General features: G+C 46.6%; 1 protein-coding gene across 1 annotated transcript in view; it reads right to left on the bottom strand.

Annotated features, from left to right (window-relative positions):
* The window catches only part of LOC144797641 (uncharacterized), a 353681-nt gene that overhangs the window by 309901 nt on the left and 21733 nt on the right, over window positions 1-22047 (bottom strand). The window contains exons 2-4 of the mRNA XM_078668345.1: window positions 17459-17725; window positions 7045-7299; window positions 4346-4615 (exon numbers count right to left, since the gene is read on the bottom strand). Coding sequence (XP_078524471.1) covers window positions 4346-4615; window positions 7045-7299; window positions 17459-17725 — 792 coding nt within the window. The remainder of the gene's footprint in view (window positions 1-4345; window positions 4616-7044; window positions 7300-17458; window positions 17726-22047) is intronic.

The following is a 22047-nucleotide window of genomic DNA, read 5'->3' as shown; positions in this document are numbered from 1 at the left end:
GGTTTACAGATTGCTCCTTTTAATACTTGTATTGAGGGTTGTTTCCTGTGGATGCTGGTGAGCGTGCCTTGTGCTAGTCCTTTAATTTTTCTAAACCAACCAGGTACTTGGAAGAGAACTGATTTGCACATCTCAGTAACTTCTAGCAGTAAAGCAGGAAGATTTAAGGCAAGTGTAATGTTTACTGTTCTATGGAGCTTAGAGGATCATGACTAGGAAACCCGTTCGAGAATCAACCCTGTTTTTGGGCATTTGATTCTCTGTTTTTAGGCTTTTGCTCTGGATGAGGTGTGCCTAACAGACCATACGCCCATATGCTCTCTAAAAATTGTATGGTTTAACCATCTCTATACAATTTTTTTCGGGGGGGATTTTTATATACAGCAAACGAGACCCAAAGGTATCAGAGCGCTTCACATGAGCACCAGATGCATTGCAGACACACACATTCATTTTTTGTTAGGCACGGGGAGATTAAGTGGTTTACCCAGTATCACAGGATGTTGAGCATCCCTGCCGAGACTCGAATCCGGTCCCCAGCTTCGAGGTCAGCCGGCCTAGCCATTACGCCAAGCCCTCTGCTGTAGATCTGTCTTGGCTTTTTCCAGGCACTTGGCTATCCAAATTTTAATACCTTACTCCCCGTAATTCAGTAGTATTATTACAGGAAAAGCGGTCCAAATGCAGAATGGCCTGCAATGTTAACTCATTAATGATTAGGGTCTCAGTCATGGGAAAGGCCACCAGCACCAAAAATATACTAAATGCAGTAATGCCTGAAAGACTACATATTTTAGTTTTGAGGCTTTAAATACAAGACACTCTATGTCTAATCCAAGGCCCTAATGAGATTCATGCATTAGCTAAGGCTTTTTGACAACTTCTTTACACCGCTACTCGGAGAGACCAGTTTTGCATCGCACACACCAACAGTCTTCCTACCAGACATCAGTTCCACATGCTTCAAAAGGAACACACACAGAGCCAGGAAGCAAGAAGGGAAAAAGTCCCTCAGTTGACTGCTGGGCACTTGTTAACCCCTTCCCCACTGGGCTAATTCCCCCGCAGTGCGGGGGGTAAACACCGCGCGCGGCGCCGTGGTGCTCGTAACAAGCTCAGCTCGTCATGCTGCACAGAGGAGCTGTGCTCATGACGAGCTGAGCTTGGCACAACTCCGCCCACTCAATGGAACACCCTGCACAGGAGGGGAATTAGCCCGCGTGGGCGTTCCACAGCCGTTATGACGAGCTGAGCTCGTCATGAGCACAGCTCCACTGTGCCTCGTGACGAGCTGAGCTCGTCATGAGCGTCGAACGGGTTAATAAACAAAGCTGATCGGACTTCTTGTCAAGTTGAAATCTCTGGTAGACCCATAGTCTCACTTGCTCAGCAAGTGTTCCCTGGATTGCACCTGCAGATGGTGCCAGAATCCTTAGAAACAGAGTAGGCTGAACTGGTTAGTAATGGGTGAAGGGGGTAGAGAATTTCTTAGGACTAAGGTTTCTCATGTCACCTTAGTTTTTACGCCAATAATCTTCCACATATTGAATTAAAAATTGGGCATTGGGTGTGTGTATGTTTTACACATTGGTTTAGGGTAGCTCATCAACTGCTGGCTATTACCCTTTTAAAAGTCCCCAATAAGCCCATTGACACCTTAGTACCTGAATGGAACCCAGAAAGCGAAGTGCTGTTGGTTGCAGCAAAACAATGTATTATTGCCTGCCAGGGAAACTCTGAAAGACATTGTTCCTCACCACTTGAACCTTTGTGTCCAGGACATTTACATAATACTCAAGGAAGCAGTTGCTTCCCTTATTTCAGAAGGATATTTGATGTGTCTGCTGGAAAATCTGACCTGTGGCAGGAGCCTATTTTACGGAGCAGTGGGCTGGGGTGATACAAAGCTCATGGGCCCACCGGGAGGTGCTGACCACAGACAACCTTGTGTCAAGTAGACAGGACTCTCAAACTCTATCCCTGAAGGCCTGTAATCTGTATCTGAAGGGTGTGCCGTGAAGCCAGGACAATCATACTCTTAATGTTGGCCCTTGATATGCTTGGAAAGACAGCGGAGACCAACAGAGTGGTGTTTCCAAGCCATTTGCAAAGGGAGTTAACCCCTGTGTTACTCACCACAAACTTTATTTTAGATTCTACAACTTTCAAAACACTTGGGAGCTTTCTGTAATGTGCCTGTCAGGGGAGTTGAGTGTACATTTCAGATAAAGGAGCTTTTTTGACATTTTATTTTCTCAATTTCTTATTTCCCATTTTGTTTTTAAGAATGTTGTTTTTGCAATAACTTTTCATCAACTGATCTCCCTTTTTGGGGATTACGCTCAGCGAACATGGTTTGGACCAGTATGTTCCTTATTCAACTGCATTGTTGTTGATTTGTCAGATACACATAACACAACATGTGTATTTTCTAAAGAATGAGTGCTCCTTTAGCCTAGCTGCCAAAAGTGAGCAAGCAGACCTTCAGGAGAGTGGTTTATCTCTGTGGATTGGACTGCAGAATTTTACAAGCATATGCCATGGTTTAAAAATAATTGTCCCCATTACATTTCATGGCACAGTGATGTAAAATAAGAAGTTGAACATTCTTTGAAATGTTGTTAGAAATCCCAAGCAGTGTCATACTTGTCTTCCTAGTAATTGTGGTGCCATATACCTTGTTTCTTTTGCTTTGTCATATACCTTAACACACATTGGGGGATATTTACAAGTGAATAGCAGCACCGCGCTGCGTTGTTTAAAAAATTCAGGGATGCGCCATATTTACAAGAACACGGGGCACCCCTGTGTTTTCCCGTGCACTCGAAAAAGCTGCCTAGCACCAACACAGACACCCTTGCACCATACTGCAAGGGTGCTTGCATTGTAGGGATGATTCCCTACAACGCAGGCACCGTGCACCATGGTGCAAGGGTGTCCTTGTTGCAGGATGATTGTTTATATACAGGAAGGGACACCTTTATGCACATGAACAATCTTTAAAGGCTCTTTGCTCTTTCTATGTGTGCTGCAGAATGCAGAATGCAGCACACGTAGAAAGAGCAAAAAAGAGAAGTGGAAGTACTTCTCCTTGTTGTGCCAATCAAACACCTGTTGTTCAGTGGCGCTAGTTTTAGTTGCTGCCCCAGATTTACAAATACTTGTAAATCTGGGGCAGCGTCGAAAAGCAATGAGTGTTGCGGTGGAACGCCCACAGCAAACCCCATGGCATGCCCCTTTCACACTGATACCTGCGTGAAAGGGGACTATATTTACAAAGCGGCGTTAAGCCATGCAAAGCGGTGTAATAACACTTGTAAATATGGAGCAGGGCACCACACCACCAGAACATCGGAAAAAGTGACGTTCTGGTGGCGCAATGTTTTTGTAAATATTCCCCATTGTGCATAGCAAAATATTATTTAGGGAGGAAAAAAGTGTTTTTTGCAAGTGACATACATGTAGGCAAGCCAATTTACCCATTGAAGACCTGCCAGTGTGTTGGACCCCTCTACTTCCGCTTGATCCAGCAGCACATTTGCTCTGATGGGTGGACCTAATTTGCCTCTGGCAAGCTAATTGAACTTGTCCTTCATGCTAAAAATTAATTTTCTGCTTTGTAATTTGCTCCATCACCAGTGCATTACCAGTGGGAACCACCAGAGATTTTCTTTGGATCATTTGAATACCAAGAAAATTGACATACAAGCTCTGACTTTAAAGTATATGCACTAATGGCTCTGGGACATGACTAGTTGATGTTCTGTTTTTCTTACTCCTAATGAAGGCCTTCTGGACTTTCTACTTTTGATCAATAGCTTTGCCAATTTAGATAATCTTTTAAACAGTATAAGCCTCATTCCGGAATGGATAATAAAATATTTTTACTCATGCAGGAAGGTTACCTACTCCGCATGCTTACCACTTTTGCAATTAAGGGAACATTGCAAAGGATTTTAATTTCCATTTCCACAAGTGAATTAAACACGAATATTGAAAAATATTAAGCAAATTAATAATAGGCATTAGTGCTCTATGATTTAGTGGAATCTAATATTGTATGTGCTTTGTTAAAAAACATATTTTAAAAGTAGACGGCTGATTGGAACTCACTGCTACACGTGTACACACCCACTGTGAAATAAGTCTTAATGTTCTAATCGTGAGTCCAAAAATGACATTATTTCACATTAGTTGATGCAGTCATGGAGAGTGTAACATAGTCTCCTGCACTGCAGAGTTAGGCACTCTTCTTGGAAGAATCTCAGCTCAATGTCTGACCAGTGAATCTCGCGGCTTCAAGTTGTGTTGCAACGCATCAATGGAAGGATGAAACCATACTCACTTCCTGTTTCATGCTGAACCCGATTCTCTTCACCAGCAACATAGAACCAATTATAGGAGACCAATCCAAATATGTACTTGGTGCACGGGAGAAGGTTATCCAAAATGATTGTTGTGGAGGTGGTCTTCCTGATGACGGGGGAACTGTTGACATCACCATTCTCATAAATGTAGATCCCATACATGAGGGCTTTGTTCACAGCGGGCCAAGACAAAGCCACACAGTAACTGTTGACAGTCGTCCGTGTGATAAGAGTGGGCGGTGGCGTCACTGAAACAAAGGCACATGTATTTTTTATTGAAGATTATGGTGGCGTTTCAAGCATTTAAAAAAAAAATAACAAAGATAATGTTTTCTTCTCAAGCACATCTCTCTCAGCCCTACTAGTGCACATGTTCTTTGTTTCTAGTCCTTTCAAAGTCATTGTGCTTGGGACCCTGAGTATTTGGGACCTGGGGATACAGGTGCATCTTACCGGCAGGCAAACCATCCCCCCTGCTGTAGCACTCTTGACTATTGAGTCTTTTTCATTGAGGATAGATATAATCTACCTTTTGAGGTGACCCAAACTACTCTGTACCATAAAACCTCTTTGTCACTTTAGTCGGATGCTTTGTGTTTCCCATTCAATATGGAGCATGCAAGTGTTAATGAGTTGCGTATAAAAGAGAAGAAGCAAAAGAAGCAGTATGTGAGATACTTTGGTAAGATTGAACATTCAAGAAGGACCACAAAATGCATTTCTTTGAATTGTATGAGTTTATGTTGATGGTGTTTTCCAAGCATTTATGTTGCACCGCCTGGGAAGGATTGGGAATCGAGCTCCGTGGAGCCACACTCCAGCTAGTTCTCAACCCTGGGCGTGGATGGTGGAGTGGAGTGTGCCTGAATTAGAGGTGAGCTATGGGAGGAGGTTGAGGCAAGCCGTAGTCACTCCGTCTCCACCCACATCTTAAAAATGCATTTGTCGGTTGTGTTTTTCGTCTGTTTCGATGTTACCGCTCCTGCGACTGTGACTCTTTTGTCTTGAAGGACTTCAAACCGATCCAGCTCTAACGAGCATGTTTACATATTTAAACACACTATCTGTGACTTTTCAAGTAAAAAAAAGGAAGTGTATTCAGTGCTTAATTTGAGCCAGTGGTTTCCGATGCTCAGCACCCGCACTTAATTGTCATCACCACATGACACTCTGACACATGGTGGTGCTGCTCATCTAATTTAGAGATGAGCAGAACAACGGATGTTTATGAATACAATATACATTAAAAAATAATAATACCTTCTTCCCCAGCCATTCCTTTAGCTTTGGGGACTTGTAATAATCCGAACTGTCGCACTTGCAGACGAAAGAGATGGTTAGTAGATGTTTGCTACCGTCATTGGCAGCAATGACGGGAGAATGGGTGGATCAAGCTGCAGTGGCCTCCTGGTCAGGGCCCTGGCACTTATCATATTACAAATTAAGCACTGAGTGAATTCAAAACTCAAGGTCAGCTCAGGTAACGCTTAGTGCATTCCCTGACGGCTTTACTGCATGTATTTCGCACTGGTGCACAATACAGAGACAAATACATTTTTAACCATTTTTATTACCGCTAGTCTCATAGAAAATGTAACAGAAAGCATTTGCTTCGTCCGTACTACATAAATATTTCTGCACCAGGACCAAAATGGAGCAAACGGATTCTGCACCATTATACAAAAAAAATCTGACACATTTATTTCTTAGGGGTCGTTTTGATCTGTCCCTGTTTTTGTTTTTAACATGGTCCAGGAAATGTTGCAGCTTTTGCTGCTTAAGTAGTAGGACATGGAACAAAGTTGGAAAGACTCATAAATACTCCCATCTTTCAGATTCCAAAGGCGTGGGAAAGTATTTTCTCCCTGTATTATGAAAAAAAATCGAAAAACGAAATATCGTGCTACAAAGTCGTTCCCTTTTTTGTCCTGGTGCAAAACTTGAGTTTCGAAGAGCGCATATTTTAGTTATTACCTGCCACCATCTTTTTCCCCTTCTTGATTAGTTAAGGTGTCCAGCAAATCAAATGATAGAGCTCTCCGTTTCCTCCCCGCACACATCTAACGATGGTGACAGCGTCCAATCACATGTGAATACACATTTACAATAGACGGGCACAGCGAACCTGCTAAATATGTTGTAGTGTTCGACTTGGATTTCAAAACAGGCCGAGGCCAAAAAGAGCCCTCTCTTAATAGAGGTCTTCGTGCAATAGTTTACATGTGTGTCAATGTCAGAACATTCATTGCAAGTTATGATACCATATTAACACGATAAAAGAGGGGTCAATCTTTTTTAGTTGAATGACGTAACTAAGCACGTTATGTAAAGAATTAATAGCATGTGATGTCGGTTTTGTAAAGAATTAATAAGATGTGATGTCTGCCAAAGCGTGAAAAAGTATAATAATTCCTGGGTTGAAATGCGTTGCTGTGGTGCTGTTCATCATACCTGCTTTCAGATAGGAGTAATAGGCACTTTATTGTCAGTTCATTTATACTTTTCAGTAAAAGTTCCAATAGCTCACACAACGTAATATGTGCTCATCACAAGCCATGATGAGCCACATACAGTCAAACACAAGCTAAACAAGCGTATGGCTTTTCAGAAAATGGCGGCCACTGCGCCATGAGTCCGCCACGCACGCCAACCAGGGCGTGGCCACCACCATACTTACACGTGAGCACGGTTATCTTCTTGCTGCCCGTACTTGCTCCGGCGGTGTTCACAGCATACAAGGTCAGGGTGTAAACGGTGGTGGGCTGCAGACCAATAATATTGCCGCTCAGGGCGCTGAAGGTGCGGTTGATGGCCGCACTGCCCAATGCCGCCGTTAGGAAGTAGTAGTCGGCCCCTGTTTGTGGAGACCATCCTACCGTGATCTGCGTGCTGGATAAGCCGTTTGCCTGGACAATCTGCGGTGTAGCAGGCACTGAAAAAAACGAAGAAAAAATGCAGTGTTTAGTCAGTGGACCCACCCAACCAGCTCAGGATTTTAAAAATAACACACAGTCTAACTCTCCTGACAGGTGTGAATTAGCTAAGGTTTCTGATCATTTAGGTACTCATTTCAAGTCCTTTTTGAATCAAGGAGTGGGCGTAACTCATGTAATTTGCTGTAGTGTAAGAACGCAAAATTACAGCAAAGTTAAGTGGCATTACGTCAAGAGCGTAACCCTGCATCCAGGGCCAAACTGGGAACACAAACCATCCCTGGCAATTAAGTCGGACTGGCCACAGGTTGTGTGTGTGTGTGGGGGGGGGGGGGGGGGGCATGCATGTGAGATACACTACTGCTGCTTTTGGTACAGGGGGCCAAAAACGGCCCCCACTGATCGAAAATCATCCCCACTCTTCCGGCCCAACCGGAAAAATGCCCAGTGCCTGTTACGGTCTGTCCGGCTCTGCATGCATTAAGTTCTCTTTTCTTAGCACAAAATGCAACCTTGCGTCCAAAATGAACCCAAGGATGCATTTTGCACAAAGAAAATAGAGCAGAATGCAGAAGAACAGGAATTGGATCAACCAGATGCCAGTCGCTCTGTTCCTGTGCTCCTGGCTAGATATTTTTATCTCAAATGATGCGAAAGGGTATAATCACATAATTTTGAGTAATTTTGTATCAAAAAGAGTAATGCAATATTACTAAAATGGCTCTGATTACTCTGGTGTAATTAAAATTTCAGTCAGGCCTATTTGATTTCTGCATTGAATGAAAGCAAGAGATTTGCCTAAATCTGGATTCACATCCATAAATTTCCCTCCATCCCATATGAAAGCTGACCATATTTATGAGGAGAAAAGCCACATCAGCCTGAGTTTTGCACCTTGCAACATGAGAAAAGGTATTGCTGTGTTTCTGCTCATTCTGAAGCGCATAGGTCTGAGGCAATAATACCATACCCATTAAATACCACATCCCACAGTATCAATGTTTACTAATTTCCTTGTTACCACAGTTAATATTGGACAACTTGTTACGTGTGAGGCAGAGTCATGCCATACAAAATGAAGGGCTTCATTTAGGAGTGTGGCAGCCAACTCGCCTGTCCATCATGGCAGTGCAGTGATGTTCTCTGCCGTCCTGGCAGAAGACCATCCGCAATACATAGAGATCTTGACAAGGCAGGCAGCGATGTCTGTGCCTTCAGCAGAGTCACCAGTGCCATTGAAGGCATAGTAACTTTGATGAGTGGCGCAACATTTAATACACCCGCTTAGCAAAGTTTTCAGTCTTTCACAAACAAAGTCTCAAAGCAGGAGTTTGTTATTGAAAAGCAAAAAATAAATCTCCCTGACACGCAGTAAGTTTTTTGTAAGGGGGTGGGGGTCATTAATTTGGTTTTCTGGTCGGAACTGCCAGGCCAGGCATTGTAGAATCTGCCTTATGAAATACTAAGGGCCTCATTACGATGTCAGTCGGAAAGGCTCCGAATGGCATTCGGATTTTCCTAACCCATGTTGGAACCCATGTTTCCGACTGACTCTGAAACATTTCCAACCGACTGATTATGATAGAAGGAAACAGTTCGGTCATTCCGACCGGCATTCGGAAACTCTGAGTCGGTAAGAGCCTATTCATACAGCTCAATGGATATCGTTTCCGCCCGACCGGTTACGATGTCAGACTCTGACAGCCTTTCTGACTCGGTCTTTCCGACACAAAAAGGCTGTCGGAAACTGAATTTGGGGGCCCTTAGCAGGCCCCCCTTCATCCTGAGGCCTCTGGTTGGGGCCATGGGGGTACCCAAGGGACATCACCTGTAGAACCATGCACAGTGTGACAGGCACCATGGGTTGCCCACCACAGGGTGCAAGGTTTTCCGCAACCACCTTTTTTTTCAATGGGAGCCTGTGTTGTCAGTCGGAACGCAGGCTCCCATTGAAGTCAATGGGGGATATTTCCAAACGGTGTTCGGAAGCATCATAATCAGTCGGTTAAAACCTCCAACAGCGAGTCAGTCGCAACAGAATCTGACAAGGAGTCGGGAGGTTTCGTTTCTGACCGACATCGTAATCATTCCTGAGTGCGAAACCACGGGTATGGCAGTCAAGATATACGCCACATTTTTTATGGAGTATCCCATTATAGGTCACACATTTTTGACAATAGGTGCTCTGTCACTGTGTAGTTTGGTGGTTAGTCATTTTAGGAAAAAAGTGTGACAGAGTCCCATCATCACTGAAAACATTTTGATAATTGAACTTACCTGCTTTGATGCTCAGTGACTGTCACTATCCTTTTACTAATCTCAGCTCTATACTGAAGCCAACAAGATGACTTATTCTAATGTCTGCATTCGACCTGCACAGTATTTATCATGGTGCAATGCATTATTGACTTTGTAGTTCCAAGCCTTCTCATTCACAATGCCAAAGTTTATCAGATCTCCACATGTCCATATTTTAGTATTAGAGCTACAGGTGTCGCTGCACTATGTTAGCCAGCAGTGTATTAGGCTAGGTAGACACAGTGTTAGGGGCATCAGATAGCTTCCGCAGCCCTGCCTCACATTACGCACACACAGGTATATAATGAAGGCTGGGCTAAAGAGCTAGTAGTAGCTTCTGGCCTTTGTAGTATGAAACCTTTTGAAAAGATCTGGGATGGTAAAGAACACAAGGCACTGCCAGCTAATGCACTCCAAGAATGTTCGAAAAACCTACAAGTGCAAAGATCTTAGATGCACATCTGGCTTCTAAAGGGCAGGCTGACCAGTAGGGCCGATTTATAAAATATGGTTACGTAGAGATATGCCGAACTTTGCAATTGTAAATGCAAATAAAAAGTCTTTGAACTACATAGACCATAAGGCACTGCCGAGGAGAGGCCAATAGATGTTCGTAGCTCTTGTGTAGTAGGGCTGTAGTAGTTTCAGCCTACTACCTAAGTCAATTCAGTTTTAACAGGTAGTGCTGTACAATAATCTTCCTTCGAATTTCATGTGCTCTTTACCAAGGAAAATTGATGAATTGAATAGTGGATATGCAATTGTTTTTGACACTGCTGACAACAGAATAATAGCGTCATTGGTGTGTGTATATATATATATATATATATATATATATATATATATATATATATATATATATATATATATATGAAGGAAACATGGCACATTGACATGAGAACCAGACAGGAGGTTTAGGAAGCCGAACAGAAATAGCAGGTGTGTCGTCAATGGTGTAAACGACAGTCACTCACAGACTATCTCCCTCATCCAATCATCTGCTCTTATGACAGTGCCTTTGGTCCAGAGCCCCAAGAAAGCCAGGCAGTCATTATAACCTAAGACAGGGGTGTTATATGGAATTTTTACAAAACAAACAAATAACTAACAATTAACAGGCAAGAATACAAAACTTAGGCAGACTTACTAAGTCCCCACCGACCCTGTAGATGTTTACCAGCCTATCAAGGAGCAGATATTTGAGGAAGGTAAAAAAAATGTATTTGTCTGAGTCCAATAAATGCTTGCTAGCTGTGATGACCACGACAGACGACAGACGCCGGACACTAGGACCCTGTGGGTCACAGGGTGCGCAACCCACTACATGACACTAGCTTTCCACAATAACTAAGCTCGCTCTATTCTTCCATTTGCCAGTTTAAACCCAGCTCTGTATGGCAACCACTGAGTTTGACTCTGCCAGGAGTGTGAGCCTTTCCCTCGGAGGCCGGATTTGAAATGCATATATATTCAGTGGGTCTGCCTAGTGAAATGAATGAACTACGAGTTTCAAAATGAATTATGTGGTGAGCCACCCGGCCGCTACCATACATTGTTTGCATACACCTCCCTGGGCCGGGCACAGACCAGGGAGTATTTAATAAAAGGTGACGTCAGCGCACGTGGCTAACGGTACGGACCGAGTATCTGTGCGGTTGTTCTCTGGAGTGCTCCGACTGGGCTTGGGAGGGTCGCCATTGCATGGCCTTTTGATATAGCCTTGCTAACCTAAGCAGATACCCCACACCTACCCCTCTCTAAAGTCGGGGGTACCACCAATGCAGCTGATGTCCACCTGCAATGCCTGGGGGTTCTCTTTATGAAGAGCTCTTCCTTCAGCACAAACACTGGCTGGGGGAGCAGATTTACTACGTTTTCACGCAGCGCATTACTCAAAGTGTCTGTGCTGCGCTGCGCTGCGTAAAAGGGCGAGAGCAGAACAGCGCCATATCTATTACGTTAACTATTGGCTCTGTTTTCCTCCCCCCTTGAGCTGGTGCACTTGGGGTTACCATGCACCAAACGCACACACGTTTGCACTATAGTGCAAAGGTATGTGTGTTCTACCAAGCATATATTTTGTAGTGGAAGGGGACCATTCCGGTACAAAAAATATGCTTTACTGCTTTTCCCGGTTTGTATGTGTGATGTACAATGCAGCGCACATGCAAAGATAGCAACATATAGAGAGTGGGACACCCCCGCGCCGCACGGCCACCAGCTGCTGCGTGTGCCCACTTCCTTGCCCTCTGCCTCGCTTCTGGCTGACGGCTGACTCCGCTGTTGGTTGGTTGTTTTGGCCTTGTTTTGACCTTCATTTGTGCCTGTTTTTCTTGTTCTTTTTTGTACCCGTGTTAGCGTCTTAAACCCCATTTGTATTGTTATTATTATTTTGTTGCCGTGTCAGCGTTTCTCCTTCCTGTTTGCCCGCCTACCTCGCCGCCCTCCGTCTTCCCTCCCCGCTTCCCGCCACCACCGCAGACCCCGCCCCTCTTTTCCTTCTGTTCCCTCCCCGCTCCCGCCTCCCAGCTGCTCCGCCCACCCGCGCACTTGGCCTTATATGGCGACCGTGCGACGCAGGTGAGTGTGACCCACTTGTGGGACACCCCCGCGCCGCACGGCCACCAGCTGCTGCGTGTGCCCACTTCCTTGCCCTCTGCCTCGCTGCCGGCTGACGGCTGACTCTGCTGTTGGTTGGTTGTTTTGGCCTTGTTTTGACCTTCATTTGTGCCTGTTTTTCTTGTTCTTTTTTGTACCCGTGTTAGCGTCTTAAACCCCATTTGTATTGTTATTATTATTTTGTTGCCGTGTCAGCGTTTCTCCTTCCTGTTTGCCCGCCTACCTCGCCGCCCTCCGTCTTCCCTCCCCGCTTCCCGCCACCACCGCAGACCCCGCCCCTTTTTTCCTTCTGTTCCCTCCCCGCTTCCGCCTCCCAGCTGCTCCGCCCACCCGCGCACTTGGCCTTATATGGCGACCGTGCGAACGCGCAGCGTTCACGCGCAGCGGGCGCGCCGATTGTGCGCCGAAGGCGCGCCAAAGGTAAGCCCGTCTGCGACAGTCCGCGACCGGATCGCGACCAGCGCCAGGACCCCTGGCCCACGAGGACCCCGACCGACCCGCCTGACGTACTCCGCCGCCACCCTCATCGCACTCAACACCGGCCGACTCCCAGAATGCCACCAAGCCACCCCACGACGCACCCACGGACCTTTCAGTTGCCACGCCTGCAAGTTCACCTGCATCCGGACCTGCCTCGCACCAGCACCCGCCAAGTCGAACACCAGCAGCACCCACCTCAAGTGCATCCTGCTCAACACCCGCTCCGTCCACAGACACGCCATCGAACTCTGGAGCCTCCTAGACGCCACAGCCCCTGACGTTGCCTTCCTCACGGAGACCTGGATGAACGCCTCTTCAGCCCCCGACATCGCCATCGCCATCCCAGAGGGCTACAAGATCGTCCGGAGGGACCGCAACGCCAACCAGATGGGAGGAGGCATCGCCATCATCCACAGGAACACCATCCGTCTCACGACCAGCACCGACAACACCCTGACCAGCGCCGAACACCTGCATTTCCAGATCCACACCAACCCGAACACCACCCTTAGAGGCACCCTGATCTACCGACCTCCGGGACCACGCACACAATTCAGCGAGGACATCGCCGACTTCGTCAGCCCGCATGCCCTCCCCTCCGCTGACTACATCCTCCTGGGGGACCTCAACTTCCATCTGGAGAACAACAATGACCGCAACACCAGCACCCTGCTCGACAACCTCGCCAATCTTGGACTCAAGCAGCTGGTGTCCACCCCCACCCACCTCGCCGGACACACACTCGACGCCGTCTTCTCATCCAGCAAAGACGTCGCCTTCAGCCACGCCACAGAACTCCACTGGACGGACCACAGCTGCGTCCACTTCACCTTCAAGAGAACGACGACCCACCACCACCAGCAACAGGCCGCCCGCAGAAGCTGGAACAAGATCACAGCAGACCAGCTCGCTACCTCCCTGAGCCAGCACCCTCCTGCCAGCTCAGCGAACCCCAGCCAGGCCGCCGACAACCTCATGAAGTGGATCAGCATCTGCGCGGACGAGCTCGCCCCGCTGAGGACCCCGCCCAGCAGACCCGGCAGCAAGAAAGCCCCGTGGTTCTCCGACGAACTCAAGAGCTCCAAGAAGAACTGCCGAGCCCTCGAGAAAGTCTGGAGAAGGGAACCTACACCGGACAACAGGACCACCCTCAAACTGGCCACTCGGAAGCACCACCAGCTGATCCGCGCCGCCAAGAAAACTGCATTCAAGGACCGGCTGGACAACAACGCGCACAACAGCAAGGAACTCTTCAACATCGTGAAAGAGCTATCCAACCCCAGCGCAGGAAACAACGACATCACCCCATCGCAAGACCTCTGCGACTCCCTCGCTTCTTACTTCCACAACAAGATCGCGGACATACACAACAGCTTCAACAAACAACCAACGCACACCATGACCGAACAACCACCCCCCACCACCACCCTCAACGCCTGGACCCCGATCAGCACCGAAGACACCATCCGCACGATGAACTCCATCCACTCCGGATCACCGACCGACCCCTGCCCTCACCACGTCTTCAACAAGGCCGACGCTGTCATCGCACCCCACCTGCGAGACATCATCAACACATCCTTCGACACCGCCACCTTCCCTGAGAGCTGGAAGCACGCCGAACTCAGCGCTCTACTCAAGAAACCAACAGCGGACCCCACCGAACTCAAGAACTACCGCCCCATCTCGCTCCTCCCGTTTCCAGCCAAAGTCATCGAGAAGACCGTCAACAAGCAGATGGCCGCCTTCCTCGAGACGAATGGATCCCTCGACCCCTCACAGTCCGGCTTCCGAGCCAATCACAGCACCGAGACCGCCCTCATCGCCGCCACCGATGACATCCGAGCCCTGATGGACAACGGAGAAACAGCGGCCCTCATCCTCCTAGACCTCTCCGCGGCATTCGACACTGTCTGCCACCGCACCCTAGTACAGCGCCTCAGCAACGTCGGAATCCAGGACAAGGCGCTGGAATGGATCATCTCCTTCCTCGACGGACGAACACAGAGAGTCCGCCTACCACCGTACAAGTCAGAGGCCTCCGAAGTCATCTGCGGCGTCCCTCAAGGATCCTCTCTGAGCCCCACCCTCTTCAACGTCTACATGAGCCCCCTCGCGGCCATCGCACGCCAACACAACCTCAGCATAATCTCCTACGCCGACGACACCCAGCTGATCCTCTCCCTGACCAACGACCCCGCCACCGCCAGAGCCAACCTACACGAAGGGATGAAAGAGGTAGCCGAGTGGATGACGACCAGTCGCCTGAAACTGAACTCGGACAAGACGGAGGTCCTCATCCTGGGCTCTTCACCCTCCGCCTGGGACGACTCCTGGTGGCCTCCCGCCCTGGGCACAGCACCCAAACCGACAGACCATGCACGCAACCTGGGCTTCATCCTGGACTCCTCCCTCTCCATGACCAGGCAAGTCAACAACGTCTCCTCGGCGTGCTTCAACATCCTACGCATGCTACGGAAGATCTTCTGGTGGATCCCCACCGAGACCAGGAAGACCGTCACCCAGGCCCTCGTCACTAGCCGACTGGACTACGGCAACGCCCTCTACGCCGGTACCACCGCCAAGCTCCAGAAGAGACTCCAGCGGATCCAGAACGCCTCAGCCAGACTCATCCTCGACATCCCACGACACAGCCACATCTCCGGACATCTGAGAGACCTTCACTGGCTCCCCGTCAACAAAAGAATCACCTTCCGCCTCCTCACCCACGCACACAAAGCCCTACACGACCAAGGCCCGAGCTACCTCAACAGCCGGATCAACTTCTACGCTCCCAAACGCCACCTCCGTTCAGCCAACCACGCCCTCGCCGCCGTCCCCCGCATCCGAAGAGCAACTACGGGAGGAAGGTCCTTCTCCTACCTGGCCGCCAAGACCTGGAACTCCCTCCCGACCGACCTGCGCCTGACCCAAGACCACCTCTCCTTCAGGAAGAAGCTGAAGACCTGGCTGTTCGAGCAGTAGCGGCACCCCCCCCTCCCCTAAGCGCCTTGAGACCCTACGGGTATGTAGCGCACTCTATAAGTGTCATTGATTTACCAATTACTCGATAGTTAACCCTGCCTTGAGGAGGTTGAAACCCTATCTACCAGTGTTAGTAGATAGAGGTGTGCATGAAAACCCATGGGTGGTTGCAAGGGAGTGCCCAAGTACCAGCCATGGAATGACGCCTTGATGTAAATTAGCGCATAGCTATACATTGCGTACCTTTGGCTAACTTTTCTTGGAAAGTAAATACCACAAAAGTAAAGCAAACCCAGCGCAAAGTGTTATTAATCTGGGCCAAAGAGTCTAGGAGTCAGTAAGTATTAATGCAACTCAATCACTGGGAGACTGAAAGAGAACCAGCAGGGTGCAGCTAAACAGCAACAGTACCCTGAGGAGACCCTGATGATATGTGATTATTGAAAGAAAGGCCATCTAAGGCCATTCTGGTGCTCCCAAGTGGGATGGGTTCAAATGTATTTTATTCAATGACCCCTGAGCCGATGAGAGATCCTTCGTTGTACTGCTAGGAGCTTGCAGAAAGACTAGTCCTTCCAAACACCAGGGCATTAGCACTAGGGCTGTGCTCCTTGACACACCCAATGACCAGATGCAGTCTAGGGTTCAGAATAGCCATATAAAATGCACATAACTGCAAGTGAAAGGTATTATTGCATTTGCTTTCCTCGTGCAATATTATTGTGGCTATCATGAAACCGCGACTGGCTTTAACTGGTCGATGGGTCGATGAGCTAGCCCACATGGGCACAGACTGATAGATGTTCAAATGTTGTTCCAACTTAAACTGAAGAACAAAACAAAATAGGAAATAGAGGAAATGCTTTTGTAACTCTTTTAGTCGACGAAAAAGCAAACTATATCATGTGAACACTCTTTTCTATTTGCATGATAAAATGCACAGACATCTTTTTTCCCTGTGTAAAATATTTGGCTAAATGAGTTTCACCTATCATGACATCTTTCTGCTTAGATACGTAATGTCTTCCTATGACATGTTTGAGGTACCTAAAAATCTAAAGTGCTGATACAGTGAGTGAGTGAGTGAGAGAGTGAGAGACCAAGTGAGAGAGTGAGTGAGTGAGTAAGTGAGAGACCGAGTGAGTGAGTGAGCGAGTCTGTGAATCAGTGAGTGAGTGAAAAAACTAATGAACTAATGTTCTAATGACTTGGGTAGGACCTAAGCACAGTTTTGGGCTTAGGAATGCAAAATAAAATTAAAAGTGAGATAGAAAGTTATGTAAGAGTCATTTTGCCATTAAACATAATGTGGTTACATGATAGTGTTTTGCCCTTTTGAATAATCCAGAAATGGGCCTACAGTTTGGAAATGAATTACGTTATTTATAGCTGGCTTCTGTTTTCTGGATGCAATATCTCTACCTCTGCTCTCTAATAGTAGTTATATATCAGAATATTGAATCCAGAAATTGCACCTGACATAAATATCATGTCCTATGCATTGTTTACAAACATATTGCCCCACTGGGCTCGTTATTTCTAGGCAATATGTTTGTAGTCGATATTTAGGACGGCACAGCATGTATGTCAGGTGATATCTTGACATCGATATTGTGGTACCCTACCCTAAAGTCACCTGTTGTTTTAAACTAACACAGATGTGGTATTAGAGACTCACTTATGAGAAGAGTTGGGTCATTCATTCACGCTTGGAAACTTTAATGCAAACTCTCTGGGCACCTATAGGCTGCGATAAGATCCACTCCTCACACGTACCTGTCAGTCCTTGGGACCATGTAGATGCCAACACTGCACTATTTGACGCGAAGGACTTCAGAGTCACATTATATTGTGTCCCAGCGCGTAACCCCTGAACTAGCCTGGTCCTGGTTGAGGACGTTGTGTACACGCTCACTGGCGGAATACTGGAGTCGTTGACCACCCTGAGGTCCAGCATAAAATAGGACACCGAACTGGTCGACGACACCCAATTACAGTTGAGCTGGGCTGATGTGGGAGACGTCACACTCGTAATTTGAAGGTCTGTGAATAAAAGACAAAAGTATGTTAGATTAGCAGTGTTGAAATACGGTCTATAGATTTTGACAGCAGCGTTTTTGCTCAATCTTAGATCAGTTCTACAGAGCCAGGATTGTTTGTTCCCAGATACATTCCTTCTGGGAAATCACTCAGCAGTCCCTGGGCGGAATTATTTAATAAAGGTCATTTTGCACAAGACCCTTGATTGTTTTAGATTCTTAAAAATTCTTAGAAAATACTTAATTTTTCTGCCTGAAAAAAGAGCGCTATCAAATATATACCATATCAAAATATACATATTGTGCATGCTTTTCTTGGAGCATACTGCTGCCTGAGACTCTTAGGGTGAACTGAAGCTGAAATTATATTTAACCGTGGCACTGAGTTACACTGGATCCTTGGCCCCCACCAGTGAATGGCGGATGGCAGTCCATTCTTGGTGTATGTGCTACTGAATATCGGAGATAGAAATGTTGTCATTTAAGAATATCGTGGATGTCATTTCAAAGACAAAAATGTCAAAAGGCAAGTGCATGTAGAGGAAGAATAGATTCACTATTCCTAACTCCACACCTCTACTTACCTTGAACACACACACACATACACATATAAATCAAATGTAAAGTTTTTTCTACAGTCCAGAAATCATACTGCAAGAAAGGCCCACGTACACGCGAAGATTTGCCCCTCCGTGCACGCCAGTCAAAAATCTCCAGGGAGGCAGATCGTACCATATTGCTCAACAAACCTTCAAGAGACTAAAACACTAGGGTAGGTCTGTAGGAATTCGATTTTAAAAACTGAGGGAGGAATGTAGTAGACATGTCACTCCTCGGGTTGGGCTCCTCCTACCACAGCTGGCTTTAGGGTGGTGCGACCTGGCGCGGACCTTGGGAAAGGCGCTATGTACAGAAATAACTTTTGGTTTTAAAAGCACCTGCTGTTTCCTTGTGGGTCCAGCAATTTTCAGGCAACAATAAAAATGCCAAGATAATGCAGGTGATTAATGTTTTTGCTAGAGAAAGATCGAAGTTTTGTCTGGTGGCAGTTGTGACTCATCATAAAGTGCACAGAGGGTTAATATGCCTTCTGCAAAAAACGTTTATATGCCGATCACGAATGGCAATCTTCATTGTTTTATGTAACATTTCCTATTGGCTGATTTATGCATGTGGGGTCCATTGCCTCTGTATAACGTGTGTGACATAAAGTGCTTGGACACCATAAGGTTGGTATGAGGAGCGCAATAAAACAAAACAAATGCATGTGAGAGTGGGGCTATGGAGAGACGAGTGACTCTGTTGGAAGGTGGTAGTGAAAGAATCTGTGGAGAAGGAGGTCAGTGGGGGCGGCCGGGTGCCAAAAAAGATTGTCGCACCAGGTGCCTCTAACTCCAAAGCCGGCCCTGCTTCCTACCGGTTATGTTTTTTACAGTAATGCAACTGACGTCTGAAGCCACCATTAGATGACCCCCACCATTATAGAAAAAAAGCTGAATAAATAAATCAAAATGACCGCAGGACAATATGTTCCCAAACTAAATTGCACCTGCCATCTTCAGCCAACATATCCCGCACCTGCAACACTACGACCTCAAGTACCACAAGATACCAGTTGGAGTGCACATACAATTACTACAAGCTATGTGGCAAACACAAGAGAGCACCCATGCACACCAGTGCCATGACAGTCACATCTTACTGCACCCTGCAGAGTTTGAAACCAGTTTGTAAACAGCTCTTGGTATCTCCTCAAAGTGCATGAAAAGATCAAGGAGGAAGGTCTGTGTCCACTCTTTTCAGGAAGCGCTCGTGAACACTGAACAGTTTATTTATTTTTAGGAAAGCCCTAAAGACCCACCTGATTGTGCAGCATCTGTTATTGAATACGTGCTTAGTTGCTGAATTTGGTATTTGACATACCATATAAATGGTTTGATTGAAATATTGAGGGAAATGACCTGGGGAAAGGAAGAACACCCAGGAGTTGCAGACTTCCAGTAGCAACACTTATTCAGACATGCAGGCAGACGCAGACCTCCACACACATAACTACACAGCACACAGGGACATTAGAAGTGGACACAGCAGGCACAGTGACACCATAAAGCTCAGCAGCTTTACACACAGTGTCCTCCAGTTGTCTGCAATCACCAAGGGCACGAGAACGAGATTGGTGCCCTCTGGCAGGAGGCCCGACGTTATGAAAGGTCCTCAGTGATTGCAAGCTGACAAAAGCATGAAATAGCAATCTCCAATCTAGAGGGCATAGGTGCACACAGATTGATATCCATCTTCTCCTAAATACTTTGGCTTTTGATGAGGAGTTTCCAGTCTTCACCAGAAGTCACTAGATCCTGTGGTGTGGCTGTGCCCCCTTTAGCACGACACTGGGCTTCATTTACTTTGGAATGTATGTATGTTTGGATATCATCAGGTCAATTTAAAAAATATAAAAAATCATTGGACAGATGGAATGCAAAGGACTTGTGCCCATCATGTGCACTGTTCCATGGTATTAGGGCAATGGTGCATTTTCTAGGGTGTGTGTTTGTGAGAAGGTTTGGACACAGGGAATATCTGAAGGTTATATCTTTGACTCAAGGTCTGTCGGCAAAACCACAGGCCTTGTTCCAGGCACACTGGTGCGGGCTGTATCCACAGCAAACAGTAGCAAAACTGGGCAAAGAGTGTGGCCAAGCGCCTCACTCTGTTCTTAATGGTTATTGAGGGCTGGGGTCAAAATATATCTCTAGAATAGCAAAGAAACACACTGAACAAGCTTTGTCAAATGTTACAGTTTGCTAGTAAGACTACGACATGAAGTTTATTTAAAAAAACATTTAGAAAAAACGTTGGTTGAGCGGATGCCATGGATGCAATTCAAACTCTAAAAGTCTCAGAAATTCCCTAGTTGTGCTTTGCAAAATCAGCCTTTTTGGAGCATTGTGGTCATCTATTAGAAACCTTACACTTGGCATTCAACCAACATGCCAGACAGCCCACACACTAAAAGAAGTGCTTGGTTTTGTCACTGGTGATAGTTTCTGTTTTATGTGTGCTACCTTAGCTCAGATGTCCCCTCCTTATCTCATTTTACTTGATCTGACTCTTCTCAGCTGATGCAGCAAACATAATCTTATTCTGCTTTCTTCGAAGCAGGTTTGCAGGTTTACTTTGTGCAATCAATTATCACAGGAGATACAATCCTTAAAGTTACTGGTGAACACGAGAGACCATGCTGATCTGTGTCCTCCAGTGATTGGTGGTGTGCCACGAGTCAACGGCTAGTACCACTGTATTATTCCCTGCCTGCCTTCAACGCAGCTGTTTTAGCACCAGCATGGTATGGGCACAACTGTGCACTAAAGCAGGAAACTCAGCCCCTCCACCCCCCAAGTAGATGCAAGTTTCCATGGTGTCCCCACTGACACACTCATGCATGCTTGCACTGCTTCAGACTGTTCTTCCCTATGTCACAGTAAGGGCTGACGCGTGAGTTCCAGTACGTGCCCCTACAATGAATGACCCAGCAGCACATTAATCCGTAGACTGCTGGTTTGATTTTGAGCAGTTTCCCCTGTCCCCAATAGGTCTGTACTCATGTATTTTGTTTTATTAAAGCATACATTACAACATGTGTCGTGACCAGTTGACTGAAACATATCACTAGGTATCAGAAGTAGCACTTCTCTGTTTGAGCAATAGAGATAACTGTCTAGTCGACACATTAGGCTCAGTAGGGCCCCCATATACAGTTATTTAAATGTTCACAAATACAACACATTCAATAGAAATTGCTTACTAGGTCTATCATACTCCTCTTGGTACATTTGCAGAAAGTCTATACATAGATAGCCATCACATTGTCCATTATTTGAACGTACCGGACAGTATTGTCTACTTAGATCATTCTATATGGTCAGTCGCCCCATTCTCCACTCCTGTTTCCTTACTTATTAGATATGCTTGGTACGGGGCCCATCAGTTTTTAGGTCGACTTTTCGGGGGGAGAAGCTCGCTAAACGTACCTGATTGTGTGTTGCAGTTTGGAAAATCTGAGTGCCAGCCCTCTATCTTTGGTGTCGGGCCTTTTCCCCACCGCAGCACCACACGCCTCTTGGCCAGTAATAAACCAATAGCAGCTGTAGGTCGGTTGGGTTTCTCGATACTTGGGTCATATACCAATAGTGCTAGTTTTGGGGCTGGCTCTATATCTGTACCTATTATAGTTCCCAGCTCCCTAAATATTTCACACCAGTATTCATTTATTCCGGGACAGAACCAGGCTGTGTGCAAGAACCCCGCATTGTCCTCCCGGCACCT

The sequence above is a fragment of the Lissotriton helveticus genome, chromosome 1_2 (assembly GCF_964261635.1).
Source record: "Lissotriton helveticus chromosome 1_2, aLisHel1.1, whole genome shotgun sequence".
NCBI classification, from domain to species: domain Eukaryota; kingdom Metazoa; phylum Chordata; class Amphibia; order Caudata; family Salamandridae; genus Lissotriton; species Lissotriton helveticus.
The sequence above is the reverse complement of the archived record's forward strand: the minus strand, read 5'-3'. Positions and strand labels throughout refer to the sequence as shown.